This window comes from Dermochelys coriacea, chromosome 5, assembly GCF_009764565.3.
Source record: "Dermochelys coriacea isolate rDerCor1 chromosome 5, rDerCor1.pri.v4, whole genome shotgun sequence".
Lineage (NCBI taxonomy): Eukaryota > Metazoa > Chordata > Testudines > Dermochelyidae > Dermochelys > Dermochelys coriacea.
In genome coordinates this window covers 30,006,865-30,032,075 of record NC_050072.1, presented here as the reverse complement: position 1 = coordinate 30,032,075, position 25,211 = coordinate 30,006,865, and the positions used below count along the sequence as shown (strand labels likewise).

The following is a 25,211-nucleotide window of genomic DNA, read 5'->3' as shown; positions in this document are numbered from 1 at the left end:
GCACATATTCAATAGTTATGCAGAAGATGCAATTCATGAAAATGTCAAAAAGAATGTTTGAATTATTTTTTTAATGTGAACTTGTGGATACTGAATATAAATGCTGACTTTGGCCATGTATGGCACAATAAACTTGCATTATATTTCACAGGGTGGGTGAGGTAATATCTTTTATTGGACCAACTTCTGTTGGTGAGAGAAACAAGCTTTTGAGCTTACACAGGTCCTGAAGAGAGCTCAGTGCAAGTTCGAAAGATTGTCTCTCTCACCAACAGAAACTGTTGCCCACCTTTTCTCTCTAACATCCTGGGACCAACGTGGCTATAACAACACTGCATATTATATTTCACAACATTTTAGGAGCTAGAACAGTGGAAAATATTTTGGGTGGATTTTGGGTCATGGGTGAAGCCTCAGAACCTCTGGCCCCGGACATTGTCCCACAAGTACTAATGATCATTCATGTATTTATCAGTGACAGCTCCACCTTCAGAACAGCTGGGGTGGAATCCTCGCCCCATTTGTGCTCAGTGAGAGTTTTGCAATCCAGTTCAATAGGGCCAGGATTTCACTCTTGGAGCTCTGTCCTGCCTTAGATAAACTATAAAATGTAATCCAATAAATGTATCTAAATCCCATTTCCATGCAATAGCTGGTAATTTAACAGCAGAGTGCTTCCATTTTCCAGATGTGGGATTTAAGCAGGCACCTGCTTGTGTAGTACATACGTCAAAAGATGGCTTTAAAACCGCAGAATTCAGTGGAGCTACTGCATTTATGACCAATCCCACAATACATGCCTTGAACTTACTAAAGCACCCATAATTAAATGAGCACATGTGAAGCTAAGAAGGGGGTACATTGCTCACTCTAAAACTTTGGGAACCAATAGTATTTGAAACAAAAGTAAGAAGTATTAGGCGAGATGACTTCTAGCTCTAATCATAGAAGATTAGGGTTGGAAGGGACCTCAGGAGGTCATCTAGTTCAACCCCCGCTCAAAGCAGGACCAATCCCCAACTAAATCCCAGCTAGGGCTTGGTCAAGCCTGACCTTAAAAACCTCAAAAGAAGGCGATTCTGCCACCTCTCTAGGGAACCCATTTCCAGTGCTTCACCACCCTCCTCGTGAAATAGTGTTTCCCAAAATCCAACCTAAACCTCCCCCATTGCAACTTGAGACCATCTAATCTTTCTCCATGCTTTTTTCTAATGTGGTTTACCATTGTTTTGATACATTGTGCATATTGCAGTTGCTCTGTGTTCTCTAAGCTCACAAAAAAGGGTATTCCCCATAGTACCTTCCCTACTTCCTTTTCTTTAAAAAAATCATTGAGTAACAAATATTCAGATTAAATCACACCTTTGAAAGTAACTTGTAGAAACCAAGATCAGAGCCAACTGGGAAATGTTAGGAAAGAGATATCGTAAGAAAAATCACAGTTATTTTGGTTTAATGCAGTATTTGCTAACATGTGGCCTAATTAATTAAAACAGTATTATTGTGCCTTGAAATAAATGTTCTTCTATTCCTTCTCACCAGAAGGAAAGTCTGGTTTTCGAAACATTGCCATTTAGTTTGAGATGTTTGCAAACACCAACAGTCATTGGAGCCCAAGTATATCACTAACAGTTTCTATGTATCAAACACTTGAGTATGGTAACTGACTTGATTATGCAAAGCAGCTGTTACTGTTACACATCCCTTAAATAAAAATGTTATACAAGACAATATGAAGAACTTTTTTTTTTCAAATTCTCTTTAACTCTCCCCATTGTTCATGTTACCTTCTGAAAAAGTAAAAGAAAAAAAAATTCCCTGTATCTATTTTCTCCTTTTTCTACCTGAAACTTGTTACCTTCCCATACTCTTGAAAATAACATCATTGTTTTGGTCTATGACCATATTTCTGCACCAATATGTTTAACAATTGCATCATGGAAGAGGTATTTTTGTTAACCGTTACTGGACAGCACAGATGTTTATGGTGCCCACACAAATAAGAAACATCTTTAAAAAACAATTTATTACACATTTTTGAAAGGAGAAAAGAGAGTGCTATTACAATAGCGATCATTGCATTAATGAATCCTCCTTCCCAGTGTATGAAACAGTAGGAGCTGCAGTGGACCAGAGACAGTTGCATTCTCTCTCTAGAGAGCAGAATGGCTATTAGACTATAGTAGCATTTTTTTATTATTATTTTTTTACAACCAGCAGTTCACATGAAGCCATATTACAAAGTATTGAGATTCATATGTATTTACGGTATTTATCCAAAATATTGATTGCATTATACATGTGTTTTATCTCTTCTGTTCTATAGAGTATCTTACGAGAGGACTATACACACATACACACTATTAAAAAATAAAAGCTAGAATAGGCATATTGGTGTTCCCAGGGTTAATCTTAGAACTCCAAATTGTCCCTTATGAGCGCTGATACAACAACAGTTAGGAGGCCTTGGCTACCTGAGGCTATAGAAACAAGAAATGTTTTTGAATTTCCTTTATTTCTACCCCCGGCCTAAATATCAATCACTGGAAAGTTTTTAAAAAAGGAACTTTGCAAATGGAATGTTTTGAAATAGATATTTTGCAGGAGTGAGACCAATTCAACCTTCCATTCAGTGATAATGGGAGTAAGGGCCACTTGTAAAGTCCTCTGTATTCTGATAGCAGGAATGATGAAGTTATTCTGGAAAATTTGCTGTGCATGCTCTGGCATCTAAACGTGTTTGTATTTTCTCTTCATAGGCCTCACTCTGGACAGTTCTGCTTGAGGACCCAGGCCTCCCAAATATTAAGTGCCCTCATTTCTCACAGAGATCTTAATAGTAAAACTAGAGACACTAGCTTCCTTTTATACTATTGATAGAACGTTCACCCGAAATATGTCAGAGGTAGAGGGCTGTTACGCCTATGAATACAGAATTATAACATTGTTCTATACAGGTACTTGTATGATCCTCACCACTGTAGTATCCAAGTGCCATGAATGGAGGTGCAGGTAAAGCAGAGACGACTGGCTCCATGAAAACTGCCTATTTTCCTACTCTGATCCCATAGTAGCCCCTCTTGCAGCCAGCTGTTGGAGCTACTCACACAGGGCTGCAGGCTCAACTTTCTCTTTTTTCCCACAGCCCTTAGTTCCATGAAAACACATGTGGCCTAGCTCCCCAGAGCTGCCCTTTGACCTATGTATGGCCCATGCCACCATCCTCAGAGCTGCATGTACTTTTCTGGTCAGTAGGAAGGTTTTACTGAGATAAGAGAGAAAAAAATATACAGTAAAAAATGCAAGAAGATTAAAAAATAAATACACAGAAAGTCAACAAAAGCCAAGGAAAAGTATGTAGTATCCATCCAATAATTCAGTGAAAAGCAACAAAGAGAGAGTGGGAACTACAGTACTAACTTAAAGTAGGAGAAAAAGCCCATTTTGTTCCCTAGCACTGCAATATGTAAACTGCAATTCCAATTCTAGGTATATTATTTCCATTTTATAAAAATATTTCAGCTCCACAGAAAATGTAGAACCAAGACATTTACATTTCATATATTTTCTAGCTGCCAAAAGTATTTGTATGAAGGTTTGCCAGTTGAGAGCCTAGCAGATAATGTCTCTGCCTAGTAGATAATGTCAGGATGTTCTAATGAAGAAATAGGACAGTTGTTCCCATGGTGACAGGTGGATGTGAAATTTAAGATAATATTACTGCAGCAGAAAGCAGACGCAGCTCAATTTTATTAATGTCTCTTGATAGTCATGAAGAACATGTAGGAAAAAAGTCAATCAAATGTTCATTTTTTAAAATTTTGGTCTAAGCTAACAATTCCCATTTATGTTGACCTCTTTTCCCTAAACAATGGTGCTGGAGAGAATTGTTTTATCCTTTTCGGGAGCTAGTCCAGGATCAGTGTTTGGAACTGTCAGGGTTCCTTCCCCACTCTGAACTCTGGAGTACAGATGTGGGGACCCGTATGAAGACCCCCTAAGCTTATTCTTACCAGCTTAGGTTAAAAACCTCCCCAAGGTACAAACTTTGCCTTGTCCTTGAACAGTATGCTGCCACCACCAAGCGTTTTAAACAAAGAACAGGGAAAGAGACCACTTGGAGACGTTTTCCCCTCAAAATATCCCCCCAAACCCTACACACCCCCTTTCCTGGGGAGGCTTGAGAATAATATCCTAACCAACTGGTTACAAAATCATCAAAGACCCAAACTCCTGGATCTTGAAACAATGGAAAAATCAGTCAGGTTCTTAAAAGAAAGGTAAAAATCATTTCTGTAAAATCAGGATGAAAAATACTTTTACTGGGTATTCAGATTCAAAACACAGAGGATCCCACTCTGGGCAAAACCTTAAAGTTACAGAAAACAGGAATAAACCTCCCTCTTAACATAGAGAAAATTCACATAAAACAAAAGATAAACTAATCCGCCTTGCCTGGCTTTCCTATACTGGTTGCAATATTGGAGACTTGGATTAAGATGGGTTGGAGAAAATGGATTTCTGTCTGGCCTCTCTCAGTCCCAAGAGAGAACAAGACAGAACTCCATCTTCGCCAAACCATCCTAATCCAGTCTCCAATATTGCAACCAATATAGGTAAGCCAGGCAAGGCAGATTAGTTTATCTTTTGTTTTATGTGAATTTTCCCTGTGTTAAGAGGGAGGTTTATTCCTGTTTTCTGTAACTTTAAGGTTTTGCCCAGAGGGGGATCCTCTGTGTATTGAATCTGAATACCCTGTAAAGTATTTTCCATCCTGATTTTACAGAGATTATTTTTACCTTTCTTTTTTTTAATAAAATCCTTCTTTTAAGAACCTGACTGATTTTTCCATAGTTCCAAGATCCAGGGATCTGGGTCTTTGATGATTTTTTTTACCAATTGGTTAGGATATTATTCTCAAGCTCCCCAGGAAAGGGGATGTGTAGGGCTTGGGGGGATATTTTGCTGGGGGAAGATGTTTCCAAGTGGTCTGTTTCCCTGTTCTTTGTTTAAAACGCTTGGTGGTGGCAGCATACGGTTCAAGGACAAGGCAAAGTTTGTACCTTGGGGAAGTTTTTAACCTAAGCTGGTAAGAATAATCTTAGGGGGGTCTTTCATGGGGGTCCCCAAATCTGTACCCTAGAGTTCAGAGTGGAGAAGGAACCCTGAGAGAAACAAATGTCAAATACGATGTGCCCCTTTCGGGAGACATGGCACAGTAGATGATCAGTTAAGTGCACATTGTGGTACATGGCATGTCTCTTGTCTTGCTGGCCATTTAAGGAATACACTATATAGGAGATGGCTGCCTATGTCATCAGGAATCTCCATGTAGTATGCTTCGTAAATCTGGTATGACATATACCTAGGTGAGAGGGTTGTTCTGGCATTAAACTAATTGGGGGTCAAGGTTTGCAGAATGTTTTATATTACAGAATATGCTGAGAATGAAAAGCATTATAAAAACCGCAAATTAAAAAAAAAATCAAACCCATTTCTTTGTCAAATGTTGGTATCTAGTCAAACTTGCTTTCAGTTATAATTCAAGTCTATATTTGGAAGAATATTTATTATTAAAATATTTGTAATCACGGAGGGCTGCCTTTTAAATCTCTTATCTGTCAGTACAACATCAGGGCAAAATATTCACTTCATACTCTTTGCAAATGACAAAGTCCATACAGTATGACTAAACAAGTTTGATCATTGTGCATTTTTACATTCAACCTCTCCCAGGATCCACTCAATTCCATTTAACAGTCCACTTAAAGTAGCAGCTACAGAATCTTGCACCTGTAAAACCAATAATGGCAGATGTTAATGTGGTATATGGATATACATACTTGGTGTACAGATACTAGATTAACATTCCATATTTGTTCTTAAAAATATTGTCAAATCTGTCTGTTTTGTCACTGGCTTCCAGGTCCCTCAAACAGAACATGTTTCTTAGAGTAAATTAGGGGAAAGGAAACAGTACTGTTCAGAGGATGAATAAAGAGAGTCATTAGAAAAGCTGTACTTGTGGCACCTTAGAGACTAACAAATTTATTAGAGCATAAGCTTTCGTGAGCTACAGCTCACTTCATCGGATGCATTTGGTGGAAAAAACAGAGGAGAGATTTATATACACACACACAGAGAACATGAAACAATGGGTTTATCATACACACTGTAAGGAGAGTGATCACTTAAGATAAGCCATCACCAGCAGCAGGGGGGGGAAAGGAGGAAAACCTTTCATGGTGACAAGCAGGTAGGCTAATTCCAGCAGTTAACAAGAATATCAGAGGAACAGTGGGGGGTGGGGTGGGAGGGAGAAATACCATGGGGAAATAGTTTTACTTTGTGTAATGACTCATCCATTCCCAGTCTCTATTCAAGCCTAAGTTAATTGTATCCAGTTTGCAAATTAATTCCAATTCAGCAGTCTCTCATTGGAGTCTGTTTTTGAAGCTTTTTTGTTGAAGGATAGCCACTCTTAGGTCTGTGATCGAGTGACCAGAGAGATTGAAGTGTTCTCCAATTGGTTTTTGAATGTTATAATTCTTGACGTCTGATTTGTGTCCATTCATTCTTTTACGTAGAGACTGTCCAGTTTGGCCAATGTACATGGCAGAGGGGCATTGCTGGCACATGATGGCATATATCACATTGGTAGATGCGCAGGTGAACGAGCCTCTGATAGTGTGGCTGATGTGATTAGGCCCTATGATGGTATCCCCTGAATAGATATGTGGACAGAGTTGGCAACGGGCTTTGTTGCAAGGATAGGTTCCTGGGTTAGTGGTTCTGTTGTGTGGTGTGTGGTTGCTGGTGAGTATTTGCTTCAGATTGGGGGGCTGTCTGTAAGCAAGGACTGGTCTGTCTCCCAAGATCTGAGAGAGCGATGGCTCGTCCTTCAGGATAGGTTGTAGATCTTTGATGATGCGTTGGAGGGGTTTTAGTTGGGGGCTGAAGGTGATGGCTAGTGGCGTTCTGTTGTTTTCTTTGTTGGGCCTGTCCTGTAGTAGGTGACTTCTGGGTACTCTTCTGGCTCTGTCAATCTGTTTCTTCACTTCAGCAGGTGGGTACTGTAGTTGTAGGAATGCATGATAGAGATCTTGTAGGTGTTTGTCTCTGTCTGAGGGGTTGGAGCAAATGCGGTTATATCGTAGCGCTTGGCTGTAGACAATGGATCGAGTGGTATGATCTGGATGAAAGCTAGAGGCATGTAGGTAGGAATAGCGGTCAGTAGGTTTCACCATGATTTCAACAATTTCCATCCCACCATCAACCTCAGCCTGGACCAGTCCACACAAGAGATCCACTTCCTGGACACTACGGTGCTAATAAGCGATGGTCACATAAACACCACCCTATATCGGAAACCTACTGACCGCTATTCCTATTCCTAAACCAATTGGAGAACACTTCAATCTCTCTGGTCACTCGATCACAGACCTAACAGTGGCTATCCTTCAACAAAAAAGCTTCAAAAACAGACTCCAACGAGAGACTGCTGAATTGGAATTAATTTGCAAACTGGATACAATTAACTTAGGCTTGAATAGAGACTGGGAATGGATGAGTCATTACACAAAGTAAAACTATTTCCCCATGGTATTTCTCCCTCCCACCCCACCCCCCACTGTTCCTCTGATATTCTTGTTAACTGCTGGAATTAGCCTACCTGCTTGTCACCATGAAAGGTTTTCCTCCTTTCCCCCCCCCGCTGCTGGTGATGGCTTATCTTAAGTGATCACTCTCCTTACAGTGTGTATGATAAACCCATTGTTTCATGTTCTCTGTGTGTGTGTATATAAATCTCTCCTCTGTTTTTTCCACCAAATGCATCCGATGAAGTGAGCTGTAGCTCACGAAAGCTTATGCTCTAATAAATTTGTTAGTCTCTAAGGTGCCACAAGTACTCCTTTTCTTTTTGCGAATACAGACTAACACGGCTGCTACTCTGAAACATTAGAAAAGCTGTACATTTTTGACTTCCTATAGAGTTCTCTCTTAATCCTCCCCTCTGCTGTTTTGTGACATCTTATTTCCTTCACAGTATCAGTTGGAATCACAGGTTATTTGAAATTCCTTTTTATAACTCTTGGAGGAACAGTTTCAAACTTTAGAATTTCACATAGATTATGAATTCTATAATTTCTAGTATATTTTAATTCAAATTATGTAGTCTTCTAAATAACAGTGGTATGTTTTAAAAATACACAAAGTTTTCCAACATTATCCTTATGAACGCAAAGGAAAATATTTTACCTAAAATCTGTATTTAGCCTTTTCTGCCTAGCAGTTCTCCTTTAGCTACAGAGTGCCACTAACATTTATATTAAAGTCCACTTCAAACATTACTGCTCACTCACGAGACAATATAAAGAGAAAACAAATATTTTAAGAAGTGAAGATACCATCCATGGTTGGCTTAGCAAATTTAATTGCAGTTGATGTGCCATGTAAACACAAGGGATTCTTTTAATGCCAACTTCAGAGGTGCAGGACAAAATCAGTACAGGTCTGTTTGGAGGCCCAAGAGTTGGATCTATCATTGCCAAAATATGAGCAAATTCATCTTGACGGTCGTGTTCTAGAAAACAGTTTGAAATATGAGTATTAGATTATATACAAACCCAGCTATATATAATTAAACTCATCTTTATTCCATTTTCTTCTATCTTGGTTCTTAGGAAGATACACATCATTGTAGTTATTGGAGTACCTTCCAAGTGATAATAACCAAAGTCACAATAGGCCATTTTCCTAACTTTCACAGAGGCAGTTGGGGCAATAAGTTGCCCCACCTTCCTCTTCCTTCCACCTCTCCCTTCCTGATTTAACTTTTTCCTCCTTTTCAAAGGCAATGATTTGAAGACAATCTAGTATGGTTGAAGAAACAAAAAGTAAACACACCTTCAGTATTAAAAGATATTCAGGACATGTTTCTTCATTATAGTTTTACATCTTCTATAAATAAAATGAGATGCTAGAAACAATCCTAAATGTAAATACATGCTCTAGTTTAAATACTCCCAGCTGAAACAAATTTTAAAAATCAACAGGTAACCTGTTTGATTCAACTTCCCGTTAATGGACTGGTAAATCAAAAAACACACAACTGTTTAAGACTAGGTCAAAGAAGGAGAGTTATACCATCATGACATGAAAATAAGCAAGGAAAGAACTTTAGATGATAGCAGAACTCTGTTTCAGTGCAGTGCCAGACATATGATAAACTAATGCAATATTTCAGTGCATACATTAGGAGAAACTGTAGAAACTTCACCAACCATTTGATAATGGACAGTCTCCTTAAAGAAAAGAAACAACCCGAATGAACTCTGGAATAAAATGAAAACTATCATGCTCAAAACCATCTAAGCACACTTTCTGAGAAGTCAGAGTTGGACCACACCATGGTTAATGGAGAAGGTGTTTGAGCTAATGAAAAAATGACAGAATGAAAGAGTGGATTGGAAACTGAAGAACACTGGAGAGAATACAAGGAACTGAGCACACAGATTCAAAGGCAGACTAGACAAAAGTGAATACATCAGGGCAAAATGTGAGGAATTTGAGAATTATAAAGAGACTAATAATATAAAAAAGTATATTCACAGTGGTCACATTTCTTACCAAAAAGTTTTCCTCATGACCGAGCATTATAAAAGATCATGACGGCACAGTTCTTACTGAAGGTGATTCAGATTACAGTGCCAACCTGTATGTCTCATCAGAGCCACTTACAATGCAGGATGACAGAAAAGAGAGTACAGAGCCAGAGGCAAGAAGAAGTGGTACATGTTATTAGGAAAATGAAGTTTGGAAAAGAAGCAGAGGTAAATAATGTACCAGCAGAATTACTAGAAGCAATTGGTGACTGTGGTATTGCTTTCATGTGGAAAATTTGCAACGATGCGTGGATGATTTGAAATTGGCGGGAAGACTGGATGAAAGGAATCTTTCGGCTTTTACAAAGAAAGGGGATATAACAGAGTGCAGTAACTATCAAACCATCTCCCTGATATCACATACAATTAAAGCATTGCTCTGCGTAATTCAGGATTGCATGAAGCAATTGACACAAGCAGAAGTAGCATCACAAGAAGCTGGTTTCAGAGAGGGGTGAGGCACGTGATCAAATTGCAAATATCAGTCATATAATGAAAAATGCAGGGAGTATAATCACCCATTGATAATGCGTTTCGTAGATTACTCCAAAGCATCTCACTGAACTCACTGCAAGTCTCTACTGTTCACAACAGACCATGGTGTGAACAGCAGTGAGCAACAGTGAGTGGTTTTCCATTGGGGAGAGTACGAGACATGAGTGTATTCTGTCCCCAGGTCTTTTCAACATATATGCAGAATTTATCATAAGACAAGCCCTGGAAGATTTTGATAAGGTGGAAGGAACTGGGACTTCCATTGATGGACACTTCTTAACCAACCTCAGATATGCTGATGATATGATGCTCTTTGGTGAAACCAATCGATGCAATGCAATAAATGTTGAAATCTGAAAAAACAGTTAGTGAGGAATATGGACTATTCCTGAATGTGGCAAAAATGACATTCACATATGTTGACATGATTAATAACAACAGGATGCAAGCAAATATCATGATCAGCAGTGAAGCTGTAGAGGCAATAGATTAATTTAATTATCTGGGATCATACATATTCAACCAAGGAGGCTGCTCCAAAGAAATCTGAATACAACTAGGGATGGCTTGCTCAGCCAAGGCCTCCCTCATGAAACTGTGGAAAAGCCATGGTATCTCAAAATGTATTACGGTTAGATTGCTCAAAAGCTTAATTTTTTCCACAGCAACTTATGTGAATCCTGGAAAACTAATACAGTTGACAAGAAGAAAAAAGAAGAGATGTGGTGCTGGAAAAGACTCTTGCATATCTCCTGGATGGAGAAGACAATGCATGCTTATGTTAGAAATATTATTGGAGAGAAGTGAACTCTGCTCTTGGAAGTCAACAGGTGCAAACTTATATACTTTGGTCACATTTGGCATAAAGATGGAAATATCCTTTAGAGAGTTATCATGGAAGGAATGGTGGTGGGCTACCATAGTAGATGATGACCAGTGAGCAGAAGGACAGATGGTGTGTGGCAGATCAAGGGGAAGTCAGCTGCTGTGTGCGCAAAGTTAGTGATGGATCACAAAGGCTTCCAAAAAATTCTGCTGTGATGTCACTAGTATTCAGACATGAATAAGAGGACTTTACTTAGTCTCCTTAAACAAGAAAGCCATTAACAAAACTAAATCTTTCCAATTGACATTTTTTAAATCCCCATCTCATTTGCTCTGATCTTTAGCTCAGATTATTAAGAATTCATACCAAACAATTATTTACACAAAAGGGATAACTGACCATACCTTGCTTTTATATTATAGCAAAACTGCATATAGCCCACTTATTAGAGTTCTTGTAAAATTAAATTCCTCCAGTTATATAGCAGATTCAGTAGTCAATCGTTAGTAAGAACTGTCCTGAAACCACACTAACTTCATTTGGACTCAGAATTCTTACTCGTATTGATTAGTATCTTTCTCTGTACTTCTGAAGGTGAATAATAAAATCAGAATGTGGCCTTCAAAGTATAAATGTATTCTCATGTACTAGTAGCATCTCAACCATCCACAAAATATGAGTCAACATAGTTAAAATAAACATTCCTTACTTTTATGAGCTTCCGCATTAGCAACATAGATGAATCCATCAACTACTTGGCACACCTTTTTAACCTGAGCAATTACACTGTAGTGTACTGCCTGTTGATCCCCCCCTGTGCTGTTTTCCTGGTAAAACATCTTATTGACTGTAACAGTTTGCTCTGTTCTTGCTCTCTTCCTTTCCATGCTGAAAAATATGAAAACAACCCAAACATTTAACAAAATTATCCTGACTAATTTGGAAGCAGAATAGGAAAAGGGAGAGACACCACAAAGAGGGAAGAGGGGAATGGCTAAAACATGCAGAACAGTTTCATCCCTGAAACAGCTTTTTATAATTTGCATGCATAGTTTTCCAGTTTTGCAAGATCCATACTAATATGCACCAATGGGTAGATTCATGCTTATAAATTTCAAAAATAAAATTAGAGACACAAAAAGGAAAGGCACTGCTCTTTATGCATCACACACACACATACTCATGCTGATCAAAGATTCTTTGGGCCAGATTTAAAAAACTAGGCCTACCCTCTGCCACACAATTTGTGAGTGGCAGTGGCAATTGATGTAATTTACAGGAGATGTCCATTCACCTGATTTACAGAAACAATCAAATGCTGTGATACCCAAATTATATCCGTGGTTGAGACCAGGAGAAAAAGCTAAAATAACTGAGACCATTCAGCTTTATTTTTGCAGAGAACAAGCCTTACCTGGTAGTTGAATACAATGTCAGAATATTGAAATTTTGATGGTTATTAAATTGAAAACTGACTCCTGATCCAATCCCTACAAGAGGAACAAAATTAATTTAGGATATAAAAATATTCAGTTGCTGAAGACAGCTAACGCCAAAGGCTGAAAAATCCATAGGGATCATAAATTGGACACATTTAATCAAGTGTGTCTCTATATTACAAGAAAATATATTCATTACATCAGAATGTGACTTTAGACACACACTAAATTGATTACATTGAGATGCTGGTAATTTAATTAAGTATTGCTATAAAAGATTGGATGGCACTTGCAAATATTTCAAGTACATAAGTAAGTTATTTAAAATTTGTACTGCAGAAGCACCTAGACACCCCAATCAGGATCAAGTTCTACTGCGCTTCCTGTTCTTAAATTACATGTTAAGTTCTATCCAAAATGTCTTACACCTAATTTAAAAGAAGAATCAACAAGTGTGACATATAACAGCAGGAAAACAGCACTCAAAATGCATATTTGCATATGCTACCTGTGAGTACAACTTCATTGTTCCAAATCAGTTATGAATAAATAAATATCAGTGGCTCCCAACCAAATAATTTTTGAGTTTTTTTTATTGTGGTTTAGAGTGAGGGGAAACTGCAGATGTTTAGAACTATATTTTATGTAAAATCCTGTTGATTAATCATTTAACAACTTCCTATATTTTCCTAGGTCACTGTTCTTTTTAATAAAGGCTTTTTATTACCAATCTCATATATAATTTAGATTTAAGTAGGATATTATAGCAGGAAATGGGGTCCGTCATCCACTTTTCCTTTTTTTGTATAAAGTGCAGGCAATCAAGCAAAAGTAATTTTTTTTAAAAAAAGGACATAGTATTAATGTCAGCTAAAGAAAACTGTGCTCAAGACTTATCCATGATCAACAGCAGGTTTGACTTTAAGTTCTGGACCAAAACCACAGGGTAAAATCTTGACACACACCTCCTCTCCCTCCCCACCCCTCCCCGTCCAAATTGATTTCAATATGAGTTTTCCCACGGACTTCAAGATCCCAAGATTTCACCCCAAATGCTTTTTGTTCTACAATGGCATTTTATTCCTCTAATCAGCCAAAGAGAGAAAAAAAATCCAGTTTTAGTATAGATTCATAGAACCTAAGGCCAAAAGGGGTCTTTGCAATCATATAGTCTAGTCTCCTGTATAACACAGTCTATAAAACTAATATTCGTTTTAAAGGGAGGTATAAAAAGCACCTTTTCTCTTGTAGAACATGTTTTTAAAGAAACAACTGACTATTACCATGGATTTGTCTTTGAGGTAAGCCAGCTACAGGCAAAATGTCTGGGCAAGTCATCATTCTTCGCACCAAAGATTCATCCAATTCTTCTAAACCTGGTCCAAAAAGGGCAAAGCGAGGTTCTGCTTGCGTGACAAGTGATTGTAAAAATGAAGTCACAGTTCCGTATGTGTGACGGCTTGATTTCAAATGTCTACTCGGAGGACAGCTCTTTTTGTATCTGGGTAAAATAGATATAATTAGAAATTAAACACAAAATACAGAGGCGATATTAATTACTGTCAACCAAATTCGGTCCCAAATGTATTTTACTTGTGACTTGTAGGTTGCTGATTCATATCAATGAGGTCAGTAGTGACAGAGTTGTTAACTGATGGTTGTTATGTAGCCTATGTAAATAAATTAGAAGTCTCGGTCCAGTGAGAAATGTTTTTGTGGTTAAGGCACTGGATTGGTACTCAGGAGAGCAGCGGGATACAAGAGCCAGAGGATGGGGAGCACCAGAAGAGTAGGTGGGTGGAGAGCTGCAGAGGCGGGGAATAGAGGAATGTACATAGATGTGCAGAGGGCAGAAGCAGGGAGTTGAACAAGAGTAGAGTGGGAGAGAGGCAGGAACCAGGAGGTGGATAAAAGAAAGGGGAACAAGAACAGGCTTGGAGCACAGGGATATAAGGGTCTGTGCCCTCTTGAACACAGAACCTAGAATTGAACCCGGGAATCCTGAACATCTACATTTCTCTGTTGTCAGCAAATAATTGTGAAAGCACAGCACTGGCAAAGCATGTGTCTCATTCCTCTCTAGTAGCTGATCCACATATTGGAGAACACCAATTATTGCCAATATTGTTCCAAGTAACTGATTTTTTTCCCATTTTTTTTTAAATTAGGAAGTTGTATCCAAAAAAAAAAGCTATGTTAAAAGAACATTAAGGTTCCTAAGTCAAGATGCAAAAGTTAGGAAATGCCAAAATTAAGGTTGCCTGGACAGTATTATGCTTATTACATGAAATACTATTTTTTTCCAAATAACCTCTGGTTTATTCGATGAGTGCTCGACTTTGTAACAATTAATATTCTTTTAATGTAATTGATCGACTGTAGAGATAGATTTTTCATGCAATTTTCTGTACCTGAGTCTGTCAGATAAGACCTTAAAAACTAAAATCCCATTTGCTCTACATAGTACTTTTGGTAAGAGTAGGAGTTTGCTTTGTCTTCTGGGCAAAAATGTTACTACCACAGTTTTTGTATAGCATGCTGTGGCTGGCTCTCTAACTCCTATTCTGAGGTGGCTGCATTTCTGTGGCGTTGTATGTGTATCATTTGCAAAATGCTTTGAAATCCTTTGGAATTAAATAGGTATGTATGAAAATTGCAAACAGAAAGAACTGACAGAATTGTTACATAAATAGAAACTTCCTTTCAAGGAACCAGAAATGCATTTTATCTGCAAAACCACTTCAAGAGTCAAGTAATATTTTTCCTGTAATTAGACTAGCAGAGTTGTGGTTTTAAAATCTGGATTTGGGGTGAATTATACTGCTTTATACACATTGGAGAAACGTAAAATACTTACATTGTCATATAGTCATACAATGCATTATTATTTAGCTCAGAAAAGGATTTATTAAAGATTTCCACATCTGGAAGTGATTTCCAGTCAACAGAAGACCAAGAAGGGAGATCCCGCAAGAGAAAATATCGCCATAACAATGGATCCCGCACAGCTAAACTCCAGTACTGATTTGTGCTTCCCAAATGGCATAGGTCTTGGGGTGAGAGAAATGACATAATGTATAACTGCACAACAATCTGAAAACGTTAAAGAAGAGCAGTTTTAATGATCGAGGACCTCACTAATGCAAATAGAAGAGATTAGGAGGGAAAAATAAGAGCAAAAATAATATTACTTCACATGCAAAAGTATAAACATGAAACAGATCACTACATTATAAAGTCAAAAAGGGACCATGCTTGACTTCCTGCATAACACAGCCCATAGATTATCTGCAATCCCTGCATCTAGACCAACAATTTGTGGCTGAATAAGAGCATAGTTTTTAGAAAAATGTCCAGTCTGGATTTAGACTCCAAATGTTTGATTATACTCATTGTTAAAAAATATACATTTTATCTCCAGACTGAATTTTGATAATTTCAGCTTCCAGCCACTGAATCTTGTTATGCCTTTATTTGCTAGAATCAGCGCTTATCAAATGAGGCCACCGTGGCTGAATGCGGCCACTAGGGGGTTTCCCTGTGGCCACAACAGCCTCCTGGGTGGTGACTGGTGGGGAGGGAGGGCAAAGCATAGGCCTTCCCCTTCCCTCCCTGTTGCTCTTGTACGCGCCGCCCTGCACCATCTCTGGAAACAGGAGGAGAACAATGCTGAAGGAGCAAGATGAGTTCTCTACCTGGGAGGAAGAGTGGCTTAATGGGGCTCACGTTTTAGCCCTGGGATGGGGACTTGGGGAGCTTGACTGCAGATCACCTGCTGCAGCCATGGGGCTTCAGGTGCCAACATCTGGCTCTAGCCGCAGGGTTTCAGACCCAGCTCTGGCCATGCAGCCCTGGCCTTCAGCCACGGGTCTTCAGGCTCCAACCCCTGGCTGTGCAGCCGCAGACTCCGATCCCCGGCTCTTGCCACATGGTGCCAACCCCCAACCCCGGTGGCAGCCGCAGGCCTCAGGCGCTGATCCCTGGCAGCACACTCTGACCCCCAGCCATGGTCACTAACCCTGGGCGCCAACCCTGGGCTCCAGTGGCTGCTAGCCCTGGATGCAGATCCCCAGCCCTGGGTGCTGGCCCTGGGTTCAGATCCCTCACCTTGGGCTCCGGCGGTTTGCTGGCTCTGGATGCTGACCCCTAGCCTTGGCCACATGGCAGCAGGTTTGGACCCCAAGCGCCAACCCCAGCAGTGGCTGCTTGCCCCAGTGGGTCAACCCCGGCCACATGCTCTTACCCCCAGCCCTAGTTGCTGACCCCAGACACTACTCCTGGATGTCGACCCTATGCTCCGGGGGGTGCTGGCCATGGGCGCCGATCCCCAGCCTTGGTCACATAGAGCGGGCACCAACCCTGGGCTCCGGCAGGTGCTGGCCCTGGATGCGGATGCCACTGCCTTGCCGCGGTCGCATGGCAGTGGGCATGGACCCCAAGTGCTGACCCTTGGTGCTGACCCAAGGCCCCGGTCTTGTGGCAGCAAGTGCTGGCTCTGGGTGCCGACACCCCCAATCCCCAGCCCTGACCACACAGCAGTGGGCACCAACCCCCAGCGCCAACCCTCATCCCCGACCACGCAGTGATGGGGTCCTCCGATCCATCGCCTCTGGCCTCTGCAGCCTCCCCCAGCCCTACATCCATCCTCCCTGGCCCCCGCTGCCTCACCCTCCAACCAGGTCTTAATTTGCCAGGACTTGCTGTGAAAAGTGATATTAACAAACATACAAATATCACTTTTAACAGCATTATTTTTATTACTGTGTCTGCAAAAAAAGCCACACATAAATAAGTTACAGTGATTTGGACATGTATATACACATATTTATTTGTTTTTCCTAAAGTTAATTAAGTGTTGTAGGAAAGGTTTCAAAGTAACAGCTGTGTTAGTCTATATGTGCAAAAAGAGTACTTAAAGCACCTTAGAGAGTAACAAATTTATTTGAGCATAAGCTTTTGTGAGCTACAGCTCACGTCATCAGATGCATGCAGTGGAAAATACAGCAGGGAGATTTTATATACACAGAGAACATGAAACAATGGGTGTTACCATACACATTGTAACGAGAATGATCAGGTAAGGTGAGCTATTACCAGACGGAGAGAAAAAAAACCTTTTGTGGTGATAATCAAGGTGGGCCACTTCCAGCAGCTGACAAGAACGCGTGAGGAACCGGGGGCGGGGAGGTAGGGAAAGGAATAAACATGGGGAAATAAACTCATATTTATTCCCCCCCTACTGTTCCTCACCCCTTTCCCCACGTTTCTCCCCCCCCCTCCGCCCGTTCCTCACATGTTCTTATCAACTGCTCTAAATGGCCCACCTTGATTATCACTTCAAAAGGTTTTTTTCCTCTCCTGCTGGTAATAGCTCACCTTACCTGATCAGTCTCGTTACAGTGTGTATGATAACACCCATTGTCTCATGTTCTGTGTGTGTATATAAATCTCCCCTCTGTATTTTCCACTGAATGCATCCGATGAAGGGAGCTGTAGCTCACGAAAGCTTATGCTCAGATAAATTTGTTAGTCTCTACGGTGCCACAAGTCCTCCTTTTCTTGTTGTAGGGAAAAGGGTGAGTGCGACCACCAGCAAGAGTTGGAGGCCACCAAAAATTTTGTTGCGAGAACCCGGGTGAAAAAGAGCCTTGTCGTGTCAGACATGAACCCCCAGGTGGTAATTTCTGAGGGTAGGGCAGAATGATCTGATCGTGCCTTTGAAGTATGGGCGCACCCAAGTGCTGCAAACAGGATGGGAACCGGATGGCCGGAGTGGTCAGAGAGACGAGGGGGAGAGCCCGGGGTGGGTGGGCTAGAGACGGAGGGAGGCAGATGGCTGGGCTGGGCTGGGCGGAGGGGAGGCAGGACCCGGGTCCCTCACTCACCGGCAGCGTCTGCAGGGCGTAAACCTCTTCGCCGGCCTCCTCTAGGCCGCTGCTCGACCGCTCTGCGGCCGCCGCCTGCCCGCTGCGCTGCCTCGGCCCCCGGGCCCACCGGTCCCTGAGGAGGCGGAGGCCGTCGCGCAGGGCGGACTCCAGGCGGCCCCAGTCCCCAGCGTTGCCCGCTGCCATTGCCTCGCCCACCGGCTGCGGCCGAGAGCCCCCGGGGCGCTGCTCGCTCTCGGCAGGCGGTGCCAGGCCCGGGCGCGGCTCGGAGATCCCGGCCTCCAGCTCGCGGGGGGGGGGGGGAGGGCGCCAGCCGGCTGCGAGCGGGGCGGGGAGCGCTACCGGGTCACCGAAAACCCACGCCGCGCCCCGGCCGCCTCCCAGCTGCGGTGCCGGGCCGCTCCGCGCGGCGCCCCGGGCGGAGGCCAGCCGGGGGCCCCACGCGCGCCTGCGGGTGCTGCAGAGCCCGGGCGGGAGCCCCGCCCCCGCGGAACGATAACAGGGACCCCGGCCGCAGCTCAGCGGCCCGTGGCCCCCGTGCAACGGCGAGAGCAGCGACGCAGGCTGCTGCGCGGTTGACAGGGGCTTAAGTAGCGGAGCAGCTGGCTACGGCAGCCCTGCAGCAGGAAAGGTTGGAACGAAGGGCAGGGCTGCTTTAGAAACAACCTCAAGCCGGCTCCCCCGCACGAGAAAGGGCTTTTACCTACGCTCTGCACCGGGAGAGGGAGGATATTTACATTATAACCACAGCCCCTCAAGCCATAATAATAGACTCTCACTTCCACTGTTGGCTTCTGAGGTGGTAGGGGGTCACAGCTGTCCACATGACAAAATCCCCCATAAACAAGTTCTCTGCCATCACTGTTATTCATGACTGTGTCAGAGTAGCAGCCGTGTTAGTCTGTAGTGGCAAAAAGAAAAAGGAGGACTGGGATTCGATGAATGCATCCGCTGAAGTGAGCAGTAGCTCACGAAAGCTTATGCTCTAATAAATTTGTTAGTCTCTAAGGTGCCCCACGTCCTCCTTATTCATGGCTGTGTTATCCTCCGCCGTTGATAGAACCCGCTGTCCTAGGACGACTAAACCGAAGTGCCAAAAGAATGTGTGTCACGTACACCTGTGTACACACCTACCCTCTTCAGAATTTAAATACTGAGAAGGCAGGCAGTTTGCCTGACTGGAGGCTCACTAAATTGTAAGCTGTTTTTAAAGCAAATAAATAGCAATTCTCCCCCGTCACTTTCAGAATTGTAGCTGTAAAATTTCCAATAGCACAAGAAAAATAGTCACACTACTGAGGTTTTAATAGTGTTTCGTCTCAGTTTAATGTTGATCTTTCTACTTGTGTTCTTCATATATTGCAACTTTCTTGTAAAGAATGGATAACAGCAACTGGTTAATTAAGCTAGCTATGGAATTTCTTGAAGTAGTCCAAGATTAGTTTTGCATTTGTCGTATTCCAGTCTTGTCCTTTTAAGAGTCCCTCACACATAGTTACATATTTCATTAACATCTTTTCTCCTACTTCTCGGAAATCCAGCACTGCACTATGTAAGCTGCAATGCAGTTCAGTATTAGATTCAGAATCCATTTCATGGGGTCCAGGCTTTTCTTCTCCACAGTGCTTCAGTCCCCAGTAACACATTTCTCCAATATACATCATGGCCAGTACATGGGTATCACTAAATATACCTGCAAAAACAATTTAGAATTCAAGACTCCAGGTGACACAACACTTATTTCTCCCCTCTTATTCTGTTTAACAAAAATAATAATCATTAACTTAGAGCTTTTCAACAGATCAAGAATTTTACAGAAGGCAGTAAGTATCATTATCCTCATTTTACAGAAGAATACATGAAAGCACAGAGAAGTGAAGTCAAGGTCACCTAGTAGGCCAGTGGCAAAGCCGCAAAAAAAGACTCCAAGTCTATGTCCTAGCTCATTACTTTGGGCACTCTGTCTTCCAGTAAAAGATGGGTTTTAATACTGACTTTGCCATATACAATTGTCTGACAAATATCAGTGTTTACTGCAATGGTTTATAAAAATACAGAATGTCACTATAGAGGCAGAGGTTTTTTTAAAATAGGTAAACAAACTTTCTGCACTTCCTCAGCTGCATGCACCGAGTTTAAAAAGCAGCTCCCCAGTAGTATTAGTAGCTTTAGTATTTGGACAATGCCATATAGTAGATATCCATGGTCTTTTACAAAGAAAAAACATCGCTAAAGAAATGAAGAGACAATGACTATAAGATAATAAAAAAAAGTCCTATTAACACTTCTTAAAGTGAATTGTATACTTATGACAAGGCTAGATTGAAAGCCCCAGTGACTGTCTTAATCCTAAAAAAGAAAAGGAGTACTTGTGGCACCTTAGAGACCAACAAATTTATTTGAGCATAAGCTTTCGTGAGCTACAGTAGCTCACAAAAACTTATGCTCAAATAAATTTGTTGGTCTCTAAGGTGCCACAAGTACTCCTTTTCTTTTTGCGAATGCAGACTAACACGGCTGCTACTCTGAAACCTGTCTTAATCCTGGCTCCAAAACACTTCCTATTTGAATTTGTTTAATTCATTTAACCAGCCTGTGCTTCGATTTTCATCATTTATATAAATGTACAGTGCCACCTCAAAAGAATTTGTTGAACAGTGACTTTTTTTTTTAAACATTTGACTAAAATGTTATATACAGATGGTGCATGGGGGGGGGGGGGAAGCTAAATTCAGTTTTTTTAAAGTACTTTAAGATCCTCAGATGAAAAACAGTAATAGCAATAGTGATATATATATAGATAACCATAGAACAGGTACAGCATAGGCAGTGATAGTAAAAATGTCTCAATTCTATCTAATGTGACTCAACCCAATTCTGGAAGTACGATCTCTAGCACTGTGAATACAGTTAATCGACCATGTCCATTTAATCCTAGGCATGACTGCAAAGACTGCCAGCAAGGTACCACTTAGTGCCAATTATGTTGACTCTTGCCTACTGAAAAATGGACAGATCACAAAACATACTGGCACCAAACTGTCTTCAGATGCTAATAACTTTTGGGCACTGATGATCTGGACCAGAATTTGAACCAATGACCTAGATGTCAAAGGCTTTGTAACCCATAACTAGATCATTCAGCTGTCCATTTTTCTGAGATGAATTTATAGTTCAGCTAATTGTCTTATTCTCTCTCTCTCCGCGCCCATGTCCACAATTCAGAACAGGAAAACAGGACAATTTGTTCTTGCCTGTTTCTATGATTCATTGTTCTTAAAAGGGGACAGAATTCAAATCTGCGTGAAGTTCAACCTGCATTTTTAAAAATTATGTGGTACAGGATCTTATAAAGGAGAGGGAACAGGTGAAGAACAATTTACCTTCACTGAGCAGTCTAGCTGTGTCTTTATCCTGAAATGAGACATCATTTAGCCGAGGAGGGTATCTAAACCTTAGCATCTTCAGTAAGTAATGGATTCCATTGTTAAGACACTGAATATAAATTACCACAGAAAATAAAAAAAAAAAAAGTGTTAGAACAGCAGACAACAAATTAGATCAACTGCAATGTAATCAATTCTAGTCAGAATTATTTTAAATTAAAATGTTTCTCAAGTACTTATATGAAGGAAAAATAGTAAGATGAATATAATTTTAAAGGCAAAAGTAATTATTTAATTTATGGAGAGTCATAAATCCATGAAATTAACTTCCCCCCCCATCTTCCTGTGTTCAGATATGCAACATAAACCATATTAGATTGCTATATTTATGATTTTAGTTAAGACTATTTTAAAATTGCTATTTTAGGGAGATTATATTTAAAATTTTAGCTCAAACTAAATTTAATGTACTAATTGGTAACACAAGAGAAGTATTTTCAGGTAACTTTTCAAATGGCTGCTGAACAGATTAAAAGTTCAATAAATTATTATTTTAAGTAGACAGTGTCCAACAGTAAAATTTTTAAAAGTGCTTATGTGATTTAGGAGCCTAAATCCTATTTTCAAGTGCAATATACATATTTAGATATAGACTTAAATCTCAAAAAATCAATAGGATTTGGTATTCTAAGGGTCTGTCTACATGGAAAAGTTATACCATTATAAATTAAAGTTTAAATTTCATCAATTCAGTTATTACATTTAAGAGCACCTTTTTTATATAAAAAAACAAAAACAAAAGAAAAACCTTTGGAAGGAATTCATGACAACTGAAAAAGAATATCCACAAGGGGGTTTATATGAGTATAACTATATCTGTTTAGCTATAACAGCTTAACTGGTAAAATTTTCTGATGTAGACAAGTCCTAAAAGTCACTTAGGTGCTTCTGAAAATTTTACTCCAAGTTTCCAACTGTGATCCAAACTGAGCCAGTTCAATGACAGAAGAGAAAACTGTGGACAGATTACAAATCTAATATACTTTGTGGCTGTTGTGATTTTGTCAAAACTCCAATCAAGCAAACAGCTTGTCTGAGGATCACAGTTTTCCCATGATCACCAGCTTGTTAGAATTACAACAAATTTTAAAATGCCTGCTTGTGAAGAAAAGGGGCTTTACCTTTTTAAACAAGTCAGTGTTTTCTGTTAGCCAGCATCCTCTCTCTTTTACAGTGTGACAATACATGTAGAGTAGAGCTCCTCGTCTCCAGGATAGACATTCTAACAATTCCATACCAAGAACACCACATAGCTGAAATAAAACTCAAAAGCTGAACCAAAACTGTTGTTTTAGCCCTAGGAAATCAAAGAAATACATGAGAACTCTGAAGGTCACAGAGTTTATTGTTTTTAGATTAGGCAGCCAAAGAGGTCTCTTGAAACTCTAATGAGTCCTGGACTGTACTACAACTAGCAAGAACCACCACGGTGAGGGTCTAGTGAGCTGCTTCTAAAAGTGGTCTGTAGACCATCATTCAAGAATCAGTGCTTATAGACAGATAAGAATCAGAACCTTTTAAAGAGACCTCAGAATATTTTGTGGTTTACCCATCAAAATTAAAAATAAGTGTCATTCTCTATTAAAAACCCCAGCCATTTGAAGTAAGGTTGTTTGCCATAATTCAGTACTCACTTCTTGATGCATGTTGCTTTCTTTAACTAGAACCTCTGGTTCTGAAAGAATACTGATAAGTTCTTTAACTCTCTGTGAGGAAGAATCTTCTGGAAAATCTTCATCTACAAGTTGGTTCTCCTCAAAATATGTGATGTCCAAGACTATCTAAAAAAAGGGAAAACATACTATAAACAAAACATTCAACAAATTAAACAAACATTATATACAGTAAAATATGAGCTTGTTAATGTTATGATTTGAAAGTTAATTTTATAACATTTAATTTAGAAAAACTCACTTTAGAGTTCACAAATCACAAAGTAAAAATTCTTACAATAATTTAAATCTACATAATAGACAGCACTCAGTGTTGTCATCCTCTAACACTAGTTCAACTCCCATTAATTCTGCTTGTCTCTGATCCAGAGCATAAGGTGACCAGAATTTTCTGAAAATGCTTGCAGCCACCATAAAATACACTACAGGCATCTAAGAACATCAAGGAATCTTTTCATGCTATGCCACCTTTTCTTTAATTTTAAATTATAAATGTAATTGTTTCTTAAAGCATGACTCATTGAAATACCATACCTGTGTGTAAAGCTGCAGAAGATTTGAAGGATTTACCATTTCTTTATCTTCTTTACAAAGATCTTTCAGCTTCTCCAGCGAGATAGCACCCTTCACTAAAAAAGCATCTGTAAGAGGATGGGGGGAAAAAAGACCTCCTTAGAAAGCCAGAAAAATGTCTGGCAATGACCTACAATCAGTGTCTTTCAACAGCCTGGCTTGCCTGACTTTATCATTACACGTTTGTATCCATCATAACAGTATCTGCAGCGACAGAAACACTAGCTCAGTAACCGGGAAAACCTACTCTCTAAAACGTTTTGTCCCTCAAACGGCCGAATAGTAAAATACTGAAACAAGCCAGAGGCGCGTTTTCTTGACAGCCTACTGCTTTTGTGCCAAAGTTTGACCTCCCCTATTTTTTACGTTCACGGTCTGATGCTTTAGGAAGAGGCTACACACTAGAATCCTACTTTTATTTGAAAGAGTCTCTCTTTGGCCTAGATGAGCCCATGCCACAGTGACAGGCAGAGGCTCGGTGGGAACAAGTCTCCGTGAGGAACCCGGGACAGAGCTCTTGTTTGGCTGCCCCGTGGGAAGGCGCTGCCGTCCCTGCAGGGCTCGGCTGTACATGGGGCAGGAGGCCAAGACGATCCACGGGGAGAAGGAGCGCCTTCACGCCGGCGGGGCTGGGGTAACCCCCGCTCACCATCTCCGCCCGCTTCTCTCAGCCGCTCCAGCCTCCGCCCCAGCCCCGTCAACCGCGGCTGCAGCGCAACCACCACCGTCGCAGCCATAACAGCAACCACGCCTCCCCGGATCACGTGACTCGACCAGCCTTCTCACGTGACCTCATCACCGACCCGCCGCCGAAATCACGTGACACGGGGGGGTGAGGGAGCAGGCGTCCCAGCTGATGAACACGGATGCGCTGGCATGGGAGTGACGGGACCAGCCAACTAGGTGCGGGGGGGGGGGGAGAAACTCAGTCCCTGCGCATGCGCCATAGAGATTGCATATGTGTCTTTCCGTCTTTCCCCCTTTGCGAGTCTCTTTGGTCGCTCCCTGGACGAGGCAACCGCCTCCCGCGTGAGCGGGGTTTAACCCATTGTTCTCTGTCCTGCTGCTACGCTTCTTACCCAGGGCAGGGCTGACCCCCTCGTTCCTTAGTCCCTCCCCTTAGCAGCTGGGGTGGGGTCAGGTCATTGTTAGGTGTATCCCACGTTCACCCCCCGAAGGTGCTGGCCCTAGGGGGCCGGGGGTGGTCTT

The 25,211-nt window shown here is 41.1% G+C and overlaps 2 protein-coding genes across 4 annotated transcripts; both read right to left on the bottom strand.

Moving 5' to 3' along the window:
• Positions 1 to 5,552: 5,552 nt before the first annotated feature.
• FBXO4 (F-box protein 4) lies at positions 5,553 to 18,703 on the bottom strand. Of its 3 annotated transcripts, none has more exons than XM_038402990.2 (7): positions 18,311 to 18,670; positions 15,283 to 15,518; positions 13,709 to 13,926; positions 12,401 to 12,476; positions 11,696 to 11,874; positions 8,409 to 8,584; positions 5,553 to 5,793 (listed from the first exon to the last, which is right to left on the bottom strand). In XM_038402990.2, exons 1-7 carry the CDS (start codon positions 18,494 to 18,496, stop codon positions 5,704 to 5,706), a joined length of 1,161 nt encoding a protein of 386 aa, XP_038258918.1. In that variant the 5' UTR covers positions 18,497 to 18,670; the 3' UTR covers positions 5,553 to 5,703. The 3 variants fall into 3 exon arrangements, with proteins under 3 accessions (XP_038258918.1, XP_043370647.1, XP_038258919.1); XM_038402991.2 differs by lacking the exon at positions 5,553 to 5,793 and adding an exon at positions 10,446 to 10,513 and having other exon boundaries at positions 18,311 to 18,703; XM_043514712.1 differs by lacking the exon at positions 8,409 to 8,584 and having other exon boundaries at positions 18,311 to 18,694.
• A 908-nt stretch (positions 18,704 to 19,611) lies between these two features.
• Positions 19,612 to 24,968, bottom strand: C5H5orf51 (chromosome 5 C5orf51 homolog). Its single transcript, XM_038402994.2, has 6 exons — positions 24,652 to 24,968; positions 23,964 to 24,070; positions 23,391 to 23,537; positions 22,878 to 23,009; positions 21,694 to 21,805; positions 19,612 to 20,003 (listed from the first exon to the last, which is right to left on the bottom strand). The coding sequence occupies exons 1-6, from the start codon at positions 24,737 to 24,739 to the stop codon at positions 19,717 to 19,719; spliced, it is 873 nt and encodes a 290-aa protein (XP_038258922.1). The 5' UTR covers positions 24,740 to 24,968; the 3' UTR covers positions 19,612 to 19,716.
• Between the last annotated feature and the right edge of the window lie 243 nt (positions 24,969 to 25,211).

Excerpts from the sequence above, each read along its gene's own strand:
- FBXO4 (XM_038402990.2), bottom strand. The coding sequence starts at position 18,496 with ATGGCAGCGGGCAACGCTGGGGACTGGGGCCGCCTGGAGTCCGCCCTG. Across the intron at positions 12,477-13,708 it reads ACCTCAAAGACAAATCCATG|GGATTGGATCAGGAGTCAGT; the intron begins GTAATAGTCAGT and ends TTCCTCTTGTAG. Across the intron at positions 8,585-11,695 it reads TAATGCGGAAGCTCATAAAA|AACACGACCGTCAAGATGAA; the intron begins GTAAGGAATGTT and ends ACTGTTTTCTAG.
- C5H5orf51 (XM_038402994.2), bottom strand. The coding sequence starts at position 24,739 with ATGGCTGCGACGGTGGTGGTTGCGCTGCAGCCGCGGTTGACGGGGCTG. Across the intron at positions 23,538-23,963 it reads TTCTGCAGCTTTACACACAG|ATAGTCTTGGACATCACATA; the intron begins GTATGGTATTTC and ends CCCTTTTTTTAG. Across the intron at positions 20,004-21,693 it reads AGCTAGACTGCTCAGTGAAG|GTATATTTAGTGATACCCAT; the intron begins GTAAATTGTTCT and ends TTGTTTTTGCAG.